General features: G+C 33.1%; 1 protein-coding gene across 1 annotated transcript in view; it reads left to right on the forward strand.

Moving 5' to 3' along the window:
* Positions 1-1868: 1868 nt before the first annotated feature.
* LOC145303470 (metabotropic glutamate receptor 8-like) overlaps positions 1869-15627 on the forward strand; it is a 179619-nt gene continuing 165860 nt past the window's right edge. Inside the window, exon 1 of the mRNA XM_080144860.1 lies at positions 1869-3585. Coding sequence (XP_080000986.1) covers positions 2689-3585 — 897 coding nt within the window. The 5' untranslated portion in view covers positions 1869-2688. The remainder of the gene's footprint in view (positions 3586-15627) is intronic.

The following is a 15627-nucleotide window of genomic DNA, read 5'->3' on the forward strand; positions in this document are numbered from 1 at the left end:
ATAAGTGAAACTCATTTATTATATATATATATATATATATATATATATATATATACATATATATATATATTTGTATATATATAATAAAGTGATAATTTAGTAAATGTGATATTTATTATGTTTCTAGTAATCTCGACATTATTAAGTATTACCTAAATTTGTGTAAATTTAAAAGAATTTATATAATATATGTATAATTGCTAATAACTTATATTCATATCATTCTTATATACATATATATATATATATATATATATATATATGCATATATATATATATATATATATATATATATATATATATCAGTGTATTCTGTGTCTGTAATCCTATATATGGATATATATAATTGATAACTACTTACATATCTACAAGTCGTATATATATATATATATACATATATATATATATATATATATATATATATATATAATAGCGTTTGTTTGTATTGATATTCGTGTGTATGTGGGAATCTTTCGAAAATCCATATTTTATCCTATTTTGGAAAAGGTGATTTTCGATTTCTTGCCATTCTAACGAGAGCTTTGTTGTTTTTTTTTCACAAGGAGCTAAATTTATTTTTTGTAACTTTTTTTTACATGATTATTATTTTAAAACGCTTTTCATTAAAAATATAATTATTTGTCAATTATATACACACACATATATACACACACACGCACATATATATATATATATATATATATATATATATATATATATATATATATATATATATATATTATTTGTCAAACATTATTTCTTTTATATCAATATTAAACTAACTATATAATTTAAATAAAAAATAATCGAAATCGTTATGGTCAAAAACTGACAGAATGCAAGTTATAAAACATGTCTTTAAATGATCGGATATATATGCATATATGTATCTTTCTATGTGTGTGCAACAGGCGTGTTCTAATTTAGGTAACTTATTCAATTACCATTTATTACTTTTTTTAGCGTTTGTTTAATATTTCATAAACTCAAACCTTTAAGATGATTCACCTACTAATATCGAATAACGAATTAAAAATTTTATAAATTATAAACTCTCCATAGGAGTTCTATCTTAATAATATAATCTTCTTCTAAATGTATATAAATAAATTGAATATTCGCTGTAAATATAATTTTAACTAAATATTAAAGTTTTGATATTTTAAAATTGATTCATATATTTAACATATTCTATTACTTGCCGTACTATTAAGAATAATTCCCCCTCACATATGAATATATGCATATATATATATATATATATATATATATATATATATATATATAAACTTATATAAACAACTCAAGATTTAATCTGCCATAGAATCATATAGAAGTTGAGAAAGTTTCTAAGCTTTCATAATTTACAAAAGTAACCATTAGAACATCTGTTGGAACCGTTGAATTAAAGATAATATTAATCGTTATTATTATTTTTTCTAATATATCCATTTATTATGTACAAGCATTTCACGAGTAAAATTTCGATAATTATGAATCTAAGAAATACGCGTACTTTTAGATATGTGACCGTGAAAGTAAATTGTGTGTTACTTATTAAAGAAGGCGTAAAGGAAAACATTTGGGATTTTCTATTGGTAGAGAAACAGCCTGCTTCGCAATTCCTGCAAAACAGCTGCTGCTTTTTTGTTTGTTTGTTTGTTTGTTGTTTTGTTTTGTTTTTTTTTGACAAAAACTATCAGAAGAACAATACAATGTTCTCAATATTAACATTTCAAAAGTAACCTGGTATCCATCCCATTGTACTAATACAGAATACGCATCAACGACACATATACGCGCACAAATAAATAGACACGTTGATATCTATGCTTGTGGGCACTTACACCCACCTTCTGTGCAAACATACACAAGAGCATATGCATGTAATCACAGACACAGCCATTCACTCACACACGCACATAAATACAAAAGCAACTAAGAACAAACTAATGGATTATGTTGAGAATAGATCGATAATACCAGTCCATCATAGCCTTATATAAACATCCGGTGGATTCTACAATAACATTTAAAAGAAACTCTAATGTGCTTCTATTAGTTTTCGATAATTGTGATTTTAAGAATTATACGATACACAAAAACATCTAATCGTATACATTTATAAAGAAATAAGTATGAGTAACACCAGCCTTGTATAAATATAATACATAAAGATTATAAGACTAGACAATCTAACGTAATTCTATCTCAAAGGAAAAAATACAAGTCATTTTGAACAGAATAACAGCTTAAAATCGAAATCAAAGATACAGATTGACAGATGGTCAGTGCGTTTGTATTATTAGATGGTCAGTGTGTTTGTATTATTCTAGTCTGTATAACCTTGGTCAGTCACGGACGCTAAAGGTGATACATGTGATTTACACGTGAAACCACATATGTGAACAGTGTGGGGAAGATCCCGGTGGACATTAAGTCAGATAGATTGAACAGTTTGCCGAAGACATTAGTGGAAATTTAGCTACAATGGCTGCCAATGATCGGTGATACTCAACTAAAAAAAAAGAATTAGAAGGAGAAGGATAAAAGTTTAGACAGAGTTGTGTGGATATCATTCTCTCTTACCGGTGATCCAGCCTTGCCATTGGCGCTATTCTTATAGACAGCATAACAGCTACGTGGTTATAAGCAACTATTACATATAAAAAGAAGCCATCTATAGGCATGACCATGCCTCTAATGACACACAATCGTGTTCACACTTTCGGAATCACACGAATGGTGATTTCAATCATTGTACTATTTTTTTGCCTCGAACTTTGTTACGTGTTCACTTTGGATATACATCAATCGATCGGCGTTGGCTCAAAGAACCATCACCGAACATCAAAAGAACAGAACCCAAAACCAAGAAATAACTACGACGAAGAAGGCACGACGTCCCAGAGACGTAGGACAAAATGCGGGGACAGTACTGGGGACAACGTAAAATTGGGTGACCTAAATATCGGAAGCGTCATCTCGTTGCACCATGCCATTGACATAACAACATGTGGCAAGGCGAACTACACTCAGCGGGTCAAACTCGCGGAGGCGATTAAATTCGCCGTTGAGAACATCAACCGACGAACGGACATACTCAACAATGTGACGCTAGGGTACGTCATTTTGGATGACTGTACGTCCACTACGATGGCTTTGGCCCGTGCCCTCCAGTTTATGCCGCAGGAAATGCGCGAACGAGGGATCAGGCGCGTGAAGGATCAGACTACCGTTTCTAGCGCAAAACCCTTCGTTTGCAACCCCGTTTCGAACACAAGGACTACGTCAGAAGGCACCGTCACTTCGTCAGCCATCAATGTGTCTGATTCGAGCATGGCTCCAGCTGCATTTCTGTCGGCGTCTGTATCCCCCTCGGCTTCCCCCACTAACTCCACCCCTGTTCCGATCACTCGTCAAGATAGGGATATCGCTATGGCAACGGGTGGCAGTCAGAAAGGTCTTAATCGGAGGGAGGAGTTTTTCACAGAGTATTATGACGTAATTGGAGTTGTGGGCGCTGACACGACGAAACTTAGTCTGGCTGTGGCCAGCATTTTGACTCTCTTCCAAATACCACAGGTGAGATTATACTCTCTTTTGCTTACAGTACAATGATAATTACTTTTTGTGTTTATTTTGTCTGAATTCAGGAATTTGTTTTGAGTAAGCATATTTTGAAAAAGAGTTTTCAAACTTTAGCAATTTTCCAAAGTAAACATTCAAAACCTCTTAGGAATATTATTTAAAATTATGAAATCTCTCGAGAATAAAAACCACGCTTTTAAAAAGTTTAGGAGACATGTTGTGTGGTAAAATGAATTACTGCTTATGCAAATAAAATGCTTTTATTAATGACAAAAAAAAAGCTTTGCACGTTATGAAATTAAGTGTCTTGTAATTTCTTTTGTAGACTATTTTATACGAAGTACAACATATTTATTTACGTATCTTATGTAATTACATACAAAACACATTTAAAAATGTTATTGTGTTTTATGCTGTTGTTTGCGACGATTTAACCTTCTCGCGTCATATAATACGCCACAAATTATATGCGATTAATTGAAAATTGCTACTATAACTATAGAAGAAGCAAAATCTAATAATAAATAATCATACTTGAGCATGCTTCAGACACTTCTATATCTAAAGTTCGCCATTTAAATCTTTGTTTCATTAACTTCATGTTTGACCCTTTTTGCACGTTTAATGTTGAACTTTCTACGAACACGTAACCTTTTTTATTTCAGAAAAAAAGAGAGGACACCGTTTCTTTTATATGGAACACTTAGAACATGATGTTATAGATAGAATGGCTAAAGAAAATATGAAACTCAATAGGATTCAAATAATCCCGCGTACAAATCGATGATGCCAAGACATGTTTTTGACCCGCTTATTTTACCTCGTTGTACGCGTGTAGTTTTCATTTTTTTCTGTTTTTTTTTTGTTTTTTTTGTGTTTTCTGTTTAACAGAATATTGACCCTTTGAGGATTACTTAATGCGAAAGCATGCTTCGTGATAACAATCATTATTTGAATACAAGTTGCAATTTTCCTCATAGCTGAGGCTCACGTTATTATAATTTCCAACTGTATTAGTGCATTAATTACCACATTGAACTTGACTATAATTCTTAAATACGGGGGCATAACATTGAGACGTGTTTACAACTTTTGGTACCGGGAATGGGTGCAATTCCAAATTAAAATCATTTTAAAAACACTAAAAACTGTTTGAAAATAGAACTTGCATGGCTGAACTCATGAGCTAAGAAGAGTTTGAATTGTTGACAGTGAACTCCCATAAGAAATTATTTCCAAAGTGTTGTGATTTAGAAAAAGGTTGTATTATATACGGGTATTTAAATCATATTAACATTAGAGGTTAAAAAATCAATATGTTCATGCTCCCGCAAAAAAAAAACACTTTAATATATGTGACTGTCTGTCTGTCTATCTGTCTGTGTCTGTGTCTAACTGTCTGCCTGTCTGTGTCTGTGTCTGTGTGTCTATCTATGTGTATGTCTGTATGTGCGTGTTAACAGAATATTCAAAGTTTCACAAAGGATTAAATATTTCACAGAATATCAGAATATAAAGACACCACTGAGATTTACTTCCATTTCTTCTGGAATTACTCGAGGTAATTATAATATTAAATCAATAAAATAAGAGAATATATTAGCAGACAAATAAACAAAATTCATATTTATAAAGATTTTTTCGTTTTCATAAAACAAAAATGTAATAAATAAAGATTATTTTAGTGACGAATGTATTTAAGAAAAAATTCAAAATTTTAAATAATTATTGTTTTTTTTTTTTTACTTTTTTATTTAAAATAACTAAATAAATACTACTTCGTTTCAACTTGATGAAACCATTTGCCGTTTTACAGATGTCTTTAAGAAACATAGAAAAATGCAATACTCTTTATTTAATTTTATAAATCACTACCAAAGGAACTGATTTATTATTATTATTATTATTATTATTATTATTATTATTATTATTATTATTATTATTATTATTATTATTATTGTTATTGTTGTTGTTGTTGCTATTATTATTATTATTATTATTATTATTATTATTATTATTATTATTATTATTAGTGGTGGTGGTGGTGGTGGTGGTGGTGCTGTTATTATTATTATTATTATTATTATTATTATTGTTGCTGTTGCTGTTGTTATTATTATTATTAGTAGTAGTAGTAGTAGTAGTAGTATTGTTGTTGTTGTTGTTATTATTATTATTATTATTATTATTATTATTATTATTATTATTATTACCATTGTAACTCATACTGTAAATGGTATTGTTAACATTTCTTACAAGGAAAACTGTCAACACTGAATGCAAGTTCTCCTCATCTGAAAAAGCCTGTTCAGTGGTTCACAAATTTATAATTAGATTGGGTTATTTTTCTTTAAACATTTATACATGCTCTGCTTCGCATTGAGTTCTTCCTCTTATCTTTCCTACAGAAAGTTTTTATTCTTTTCGGATTAATACTCGCCTTCCTTCTCTTTCTTTCTCTCTCTCTCTCTCTCTCTCTCTCTCTCTCCCTATCTCTCTATATATAATAATTGAATAAATTACGTTCTGTAATCGCCATGGCAAATGCTTTCACGCAGTGCGCGATTTTTAGACGCCGTAGAACACGATATTGTATTTACTTCACTCAGGGCATGAAACTATTTATCATGTCGAGATAAACATTTTGTTAACGCTGTTTCAGTAGGCGTTGGACAATTTATATAAGTTCAAATCTGAACATTTGAGCAAAATTTTCCACCTGATACTCAAGGCAAATAACTCTAATAGATTAGCATTTCTTTTCTCCAGACCGTGGTAGTTTAATTCTGATATAATATATATATATATATATATATATATATATATATATATATATATATATATATATATATATATATACTAGCAAGAGTATCCGTCGTTGACTGGGTTCAAAACAGTCTACAGAAAATGGACTCTGATTTATGAAAGTATGATAGGTTATGAAAAGGAAGGGTTGTAAAGAGATAGCTTCGAATTTGGGGGTATCAAAACCTAAGCAAAATATGATGAAAGTAAAAATAAAATAGATAAACCCCATAAGTTATTATACCATACCTGTTCGCACTGAAACACTTATCACAATATTCTGTCGATCTATATTAAAAAACCTTGTTAAACTTTGTGACATATTTCCATTCTATGGAGGTTAGGTGCGTACGAACACTCTATACTTTTATTATACCATATTTCTTCAAACTGAAACATAATTATCAAAGTATACTTACGCAGATAGATATGAAAAGTCTTTATTAAAGTTTGTTCCTATTTCCATTTTATGGAGGCCAGACTGAACACAAACCCCACAATTTTATTATACCATCCCTATTTAAGTTAAAGCATACTTACCAAAGTATTATTATGTACATCTATATCAAAAACACTTGAAACGTTTTTTTTTTTTTTTTTAATTTTTAAATTTTTAATTTCCATACTTTGTGGACTCGGCGCGTACGAAGACCCCACAATTTTAATGAATCATCATTATGCCAGATCAAACATACCCATTCCTGTGTCTCGATACATCTTCTATCATTATATGTGATCAGTTTTCTGCAATAGTCAACCATATAGAAGCCTATTCGTGACCAGACACACACACAGACGTTCAGCTTTATATATATATATATATATATATATATATATATATATATATATATATATGCCGTTGACTTAGAATAATTGCTTTTGCCAAATTGATGGTTTATTATGATTAAAATTTTGTATTAAATACTACTCTGTTAACCTCTATTCATCCAAACTATATATCAAACGGACACTATAATACTTTCTTCGCCACATTTTATCATACCGAATCCCAATGCAAAATTTCAGTCAAATTAGATCAGTAGTTCCTTAGAAAACGCTTAGAGTAAATGTGGCATTGTGATGACTGATGCATATTAATAAATCATTGTGCATCAAACGGATACCATAATACTTAGTTCGCTGCATCTTATCATATCAAAGGTTCATATAAAATTTCAGCCATATATTATAATAGTAATATATTTTCTGTTCAATAATTATAACTGCTTTTATCTGGTATCTGGGTTCTTCATGTGGTAAACTCTTTTCTCCTACGCGGTGCTTCTATACCGGCTTAAGTTTATTGGATAAACATGAACACGCTGAATATTGATTAAATTAATGTCGTGTGCAAATCAGTCTCTCCGGCTGGTAGGTAATTGTGTCATATACTCCTATGAACATCTCTGTCATTTCCTTTTCTAGAAAGTCCAAAGGAGAGAAATCACGAACGGGTTTCTGTGCTCTACCACTGCTCAATAAATTAGCCACGTGTCACCCGAGGAATCGCTCAGTATTCTGAGTGACTCCGCGGTCTCGAAGAACTGCTTCATCAACAGCTTCGCCCCAAGCTGTGTTGAAGATCCACGGAATTTTTGGGTTTGTGCACTTGCCAGAATTAAGGATAAGCCGGTCTTATTCGGCATTATTAATTCTGTGTCGCGTTAGAGAATTAAGTATTGCCTTCATTTGAGTTACCGTTAAAATGGGATGTTGAATAGCAATAGAGACTTTTCTTATTTCAATGCAATATATAATTTATTCGTTTTTAATCCATATTATTCCTTGCGAAAGTAACTGTCGTTTTCGTAGCGGATTCAGCCAGCAAACTGAAACGAAAATTCACCAAGGAAATCAAGAAAAGGGAATTCAACGATGCTGTTAATTATGGCACCTCATTTCAACCTTCTCTTGCACACATCTCTATTTGAACCTACGGACGATCAACGTCAATGACAGTTTGTGAATCTCAGTTGTTTAAAGCCGACGAGTTACTTCAACACAATGTAGAGGAGGTGTTAGCTTCTTTGTCTTAACCATATATTTTTTACCATTGTCCCTTTAAAAATAATTGCAGAAGCTGAAAAGATGTTTTGGTTATATTTCTTTTGTTCAAGGTTTGACAAAAAGGGAAAAAACTATGAACAATACCAAACATTTTCCTTTCTCCTTAACTAACCAGTCTTTTATATTTCTTGGCTTTTCTTTCAGAAGTTTCGCTGTAATATTAACGCTACCAGCCACGTATTCACGCCAACAATAAGTGGCGGTTTTCTTTAGCGTTCAAGTGGCAGCCTAATACTTCAGAAATCACACTAGTATTTTAATAGAGTTTGGATTTCTCTTATCACCTTTTCAATCCTCCAGTTATTTCAGTATTTCTATTTTATGCGGAAAGTATGTTAAACTTTGATTCCACTACATTTAACTTTATGTTATACTATATTTTTATTACATTTTCCCCCAAACAAGGCACAGTGCCACTTTGATGTAGGGGATACTATCAGGGACATGGGTTGCAGGGATACTATGTAAGGAGTTGAGCAGCAAAATGTCTGTTTACATTACATTTGACTTCTGCATATCAATACAATTGGAGAAACAGGAACCCGGAAGGAGATTCCAAAGTCTAGCAGTTCTGAGGAAGAAACTATTAGAGTAGAAGGCTTTCTGACATCTGGGAATCTCTATTATGTAGAGGTGGGACTTTGCTGCTTGTCGGATTTTCCGGGGATATTTACGTCGAGGGAGTACAAGAGCATGTAGTTCGTCGGAGCATTTACCATTAAAATACTTGTGACATAGGCAGAGGGATGGAACATTTCGTCGATGGGACGAAGGTTGAAGCTTAGCTGAAAGTTAGGGATCTATTAGGTTGGCGACTCACTTTTGAAGCCTGTCCAGAAGTGAGAGACTAGTAGATGCACCAGCCCAAACGCAACAAGAATGCTCTATACATGGAAGAATGGTGGCCTTTTAGAGGTAAAAGGATACTTTCAGGCGTTCTAACGCGGTAGAGAAAGCCCATCTTCTTCGCAATGTTCTTCTTGGCAATGTACTCGATGTATTTGTTCCAACTCATGTTCGCTGTAAACGTTAAGCCGAGGTGTTTAAACAAAGCTATTGGTGGTTAAGAAGGTTTCTTGTAATTATTAAAGGAGACAAGCTTAGTCTTGGCAGCATTAAACGTTACCAACTATTTTTGTCTCCATTCCACTACAGATTGGAGGTATTCCTCTAGGATTTCCGCAATTGCCTTGGATGTGTTGTCATTCGTTTTCACCTCGTGCCTGTTATAGATCTTGGTGTCGTCAACAAATATGCCTATCTCCGAGACTATTTTATCAGGGAGGTAATTTATGAATATTAGAAATAATAAAGGTCCAAGGATCGACCCCTGAGGTACACCCGTATTTATATCATATTGTTTAGATATACGACCGTCGAGAATATCCTGGATTCTTCTTTTATTTAAGAAGGATTTAATTATGTTAAGTATTTGTCTAGTGATACTGTATGGTCTGATTTTCCTGAGAAGACCATCGGGTCATACCCTGTCAAAAGCCTTAGATATATCTAGAGCTACTGGCCTACAATCTTCTGCTTTGTCCAGTGTATGGTATATACGTTCAGAGATTACAGTTAGGATATTTGCTGTGGAACGGGCTTACTTAAATTTAGCAGCTGTAAGGTGATGAATTAGAGCTTGATTAATTATGGACTCAAATATTTTGTCGAAAAGATGGAGGAGACTAATGGGGTGATGATTTAATCGGTCAGTTCTTTTACTAAAATTCTTGTAAACTGGTACGACAGAAGCAGTTTTCCAGCAGCCAAGAAAGCAAGATTCGTTAAGATATTTGTTGTAAAGTTTGGAGCGAACTGGAGCAACCTCAGCGGAGCATTTTCTTAATAGTACAGCCGGGATTAGATCGGGTTCACATGCTTTTGAGGTGTCTAAATTTTTTATGATATCAAGGACTCGAGAATAGTGTGGTGTCAGTCCGCAAATGGAAAATCAGAGAGTACGTGATTTGCTGGGTCCTATCTAGAGTTTGGGGCAAACCGACTGGCAAGCATGTTAGCTTTCTAGGTTGCCGTGCAAACAACCTTATGATTGTTGGATAGTGGGGGAATTGTCGATTGCCCATTATTTACTATACTGTTGAAGATCTCCATAAATCACGAGTTCCTAATTTCTGCACTTCGGTGCGTTCTCTGAGGGTTTCCGTATATTCTATCTTAGCTGTCGCTATTTATTTCTTACAATTACTTCTAGCTTCTATAAACATTTGTCTGTTTGTACTGGAATTATGGCAGATAAATCTGCGGTAAGCATGTTGCATTTGATCAATAGTAGCTGCGCAAGTAGAAATAAACCATTAGGGAGAGTTGGGTTTGCTATAGAACTTCCGTGTAGGAACATGTACTTCAATTGCCGCTTTGAACCATTCATTTGTCTCATTTGCACACTTTTCTGCAGGAATAGAAAAGCTGTTTCCCCCATGAGGTATCTCTGATTTGCATCCGAGTCAGTCTTGTTGTAGTATCTTGTCGTTTTGAACAATTCCTCTTAAACTTAGGGCCGAGACTTTTGAGTGATGTCTATCATTATCACATCATGATCAGCATTCCCGAGTGGGCAATCGGTAGAAATAGGTCCAGAAGCTTTCTAGTCCTGACGATCTGGGAGACGGGTCGGGAACTGTCTGTGTCAAGGAATGGGATATAAAAAAGCTGGTGATGATACTACCAGCTGTGTCTTTGTAGTCAAGCTAATTACTGTGGTGGGCATTAAAGTCACCATATACATGTGATACATATGGGAGAGTACTACATCTATACTGTCAGAGACATGATTGATTAGAGTACACTCCTGGGTTGAGGAAAGACGATAAAGTAAATATAAGTAGCCAACGCTATGTGTTATAGTTAGTTTAAAGCACATGAAAGCCTGGTCATCTGATTCTTGTTTAGATTCCCTGGTCATGGAGAGGGTGTTACGAATATAGACTCCGAGTCCGTGTATGTGCGATTTGCAAATAAATTCCCTCCGTTTCTGTTTACATGTGCATTTAAATCTATATATGCATTTAAATAATTTAATAAAATAGTAAATATTTTCCTTTGTTGTTCGCAACTTCTTCCCAATGTTCAAGAAGATTCCCAATATCTGATTGATAGAAATGAAAAATAAAAAATTAAAGCAAGAAGTAAATAATGTCGAAGATATTCATTTTTCTTAACATTCCATTGCAACGATCGCAAAATAAACAGAAACAAATTTAAATTTACGCGAAAAAAAAGACATACTGCATATTTGCGTTGACACACCGATTCTTGTTAAACGACTGAAGTTAAAAGACGTGGACCATAATCAAGTACCAGATGAATGACCATTTGGGAATGTTAGGCACTGTCACCCTATGATCCGGATATGCATGTGCTGAGGAGTGCTTGTGAATTTGACACTTCCTGTAAACTCCTCTTTCAGGGAAAATTGGCATAGCAAGCCTGGGGCTAATACAATATAAAGTGTTACCAGTTCAGAAAAAGAGAAAAAGTAAATATCACAGAATGATTTAAAAAAAAACTCGAAAAATAAAATTCCAAAATTTAAAAACATAAAAAAGTAATAATCGATGGAAACAACCTAATAGAAACCCCATTGAACTGGGCTTATTTATTCCATCAAGAAAAGCTAGTTAAGTTGTCATCAAATGAAAGACAAAATCACAAAATAGTCTCTTTCTACTTTGCCTTCCCCTTTTTCTATCCGCCTACGGAGAAACGGTATTTCTTTTTCTTTTTTTATAATTCTATTTCAAATGTTATGTTTACTAGACTACCCGTAACCCGTTGGGTCAGTATGTTATATTAGCTATGGAATTAATGTATGAGTGTGACACTTGTGACGTAAAGAAAATAGTTTTTTTGGATATAACAGCGTCACATCACGTGACCTCCTTGTTTACCTTAAATACCCTCTTCATATGAAGAGTCGAGTCGTCTAACAACTCGCTACACTTCGACGTCTCGTCTCTGACATAAACTGTTCTCCTGTGAATTATTGTTGAAACCTGCCTTATCCCCGGAAAGGCATCTGACCACATACATACGTTGTGGCAGCATTTCTATGAAAGTATATTAAAATGAAAAAAGAATGTAGATAGATTTCTATGAGTCGTTCTGTTTATAATTAATTTTTGAAAAAAAAACTTACAGCCATTTAATTATAAGTGGTTTGCCATACTTATAGGTGAATGTGCACTTAACAGATACCATAATACTTAAAGTTAAATTCAAATTTTGATATATTTTTTTTTTAATGAAATTGTTAGTTGAAAGTACAGAATAGTTAAAAACACTCTCCCGTGTTAAGAATTGTTTTTTAAATAGAAAATGAAAATAGAATGTAACTGTTTTTCATTTATTTTAAACAAACATTCATGACCCATTGGGTCAAATATTTAATTTATATGTTAATAATAAGGTCAATAAAACTAATTAAGACAATGCGGAAATGAACGATGTAAAAAAAAAAGGCAGAAAGTATTAACAATTGTTTATTTGGATAATTTAAACGCGAAAATAAAATTGGTTCGCTGAAAACGTACACTGTAAAACAATACGTTTTATTGTCGCGTTGATTATTTATCTGTAACGCAAATTTAAAAATAAAGATATTTTCGGGGTTATTAATTTATGTTGGTAGTATAGAAAAAAATGTATGAATGTTTTTAAGAAAGGTGTATTAAAAAATGGAGAATAAATTAAATAAATAAATGGCGATTTGTGTTTATTTGTTTACGCTGTTATGGGTTTATGTTTATGCGCATGTGCAACCGGAAGTCTTAAACCGGATGTGGGTTACAACACCCGTTACAAGGTCATTTGGGTTTTTTGTTAAGGTTTCCTGTTAATAAACAGGTGAGGATGGAGTGAATTAAAGATGGAAGACACGACAAAAAATAAAAGTGGCGGGGGCGGTCAAACAACATGCAGTAAGAGATGATGGGAGTGATAAGCAAAATCTTAGTAAGATATTAGTGAGTTAATTGCAAATTATGGATAATTAGAACGATTAAAATTGCTTTTCAAATATAACGAAATCCCTAGCGTAAAGAATATTTAGCATGTGCCCTTAATATATATATATATATATATATATGAATATATATATATATATATATATTCATATACATATATTCATATATATATATATATTTTCCTATGCATATATATATAAATATTCATATATATGTATATATATATATATATATATATATATATTTCGGTGAAAATATTATTCACTTATATTTCCTTTGCATATATACCAATCTTTATTTAACAAGCTCAATGTAATTTCTATGTATCTATATACATATATCAATGTTATTTATACATATCTATATACATATCTAGTATATACATATATCATTCAAACATTTAAAAGCTTTAACTGCTTTAAAGCTTCACTCACTCAAATCCCAAGCGTAAAGAATATTTAGCATGTGCCATTAATATATATATATATATATATATTTATATATATATATATATATATTCATATACATATATTCATATATATATATATATTCCTATACATATATATATAAATATTCATATATATGTATGTATATATATATATATATATATATATATATATATATATATAATGAAAAAAGGGGTTTAATTAAACAAACGCTGATAAACTTAGCTTTGGCATAATAATAAATAATGTTTTTCGGTTTAGATAGTTGTCCATCCACGTTATTTTTTTTTTTTTTCAAAATCAAACTTCATTATCTACAATTCTTTTCTGCTTTATATGCTTTAACCATATTTGCTTTTATCTTCTGTATTGTGTTAGCCGTTCCACTCCCAGTGTTAATTCATTCTTAGGACAGTCTATGTGGATAAAGAATCATTTTCTTCCAGAATTTTCTTTTCATTACGTTTACCCATAAATAAGGTTTACCACATTAGTACTACTACAAGAATTACTACTACTACTGCTACTACTACTACTACTACTTTGATCTAATTACAATTTCGACTGAAAACTTCTGTGACATAATTGTGAGTGCAATGTGCCTCGTTTACAATTATTTGTGTAAACATTCTCGCTATCCCAGCGATCGTAAGGAAATATTAATAAAAAAAATGAAAAAATGTTTGATTCATTCCCATAGATAGCGCTGTCTCTGCAAGTACCAATGTTCTATGTACGAGGGGTGTGCAATAAGTAATGCATCTGACCCACTTCCCATAGAAGTAGAGCAACGAAACTTGGCACAGTTATTAGTCTGTCTCTACATAGGAATCACCCAGAGTTATGTATTTCTCCTATCGTTTGATGCAGCTCTGGAGACCGTTTTTGTAGAACACCCAGGTTGGTCCTCCAACTACGACGTGACTTCAGAAATCAAGGCTGTATCATCTGGGAAACGCTTTCCTTTCAAAAACAACTTCTTGGTTGGGAAGAGGTGAAATTCAGAGGGTGCAAGGTCAGGAGAGTAGGGAGGATGGGGAAGGATTCCATAACAACACGCCCATGCTTCTGATCTGGCGATGGCGACATGCAAGTTGTGGACCGGAGCGTTGTCCTGCAGGAGGATTATACCTTTGCTGATCTTGACACGCCTCTTGATTTTGATAATAGGCTCCTGTAATTATGGTACCCTTGCCAGGAAACCTGTCATTGCTAATCCGTTCTGGTCTCAGAGGACTGTGAGCATGACCTTGCCAGCGGAGGGCTGCGCCCTTGCCTTCTTTGGTGATGAGTCCAAGTGCTTCCACTGCATTGACTGGGCTTTGGTCTCTGGATCATAGTGATGGACCCAGACTTCATCGTGTGTAATCAGTCTTTTGAAAAACTTTGACTCATCTTCTTGGCACATCTCCAAATCCATCCTCGAGCACTCGACGCGTTCTCGCTTCTGGAATGATGTGAGCAACCTGGGAATCCATCTGGCAGACACCTTATGCATATGTAAATGGTCATGAATGATAGTTTCCACAGACCCTGTACTAATCTTGACATCTTGGGCTATTTGGCGAATAGTAATCCAAAATGGCAGCCTCAACTAGACGAACAGATGCCTCATCAATGGCAGAAGGGGGGCGACTAGGTCTTGGAGCTGTTTCCACAGACTTCCGGCGATGTTTGAATTCACGATGCCAGCGTTTTACAAGGTCATATGATTGGGCATTATCACCATAAGTTTC

The sequence above is a fragment of the Euprymna scolopes genome, chromosome 1, assembly GCF_053919585.1.
Source record: "Euprymna scolopes isolate OS-2025 chromosome 1, ASM5391958v1, whole genome shotgun sequence".
NCBI lineage: Eukaryota > Metazoa > Mollusca > Cephalopoda > Sepiida > Sepiolidae > Euprymna > Euprymna scolopes.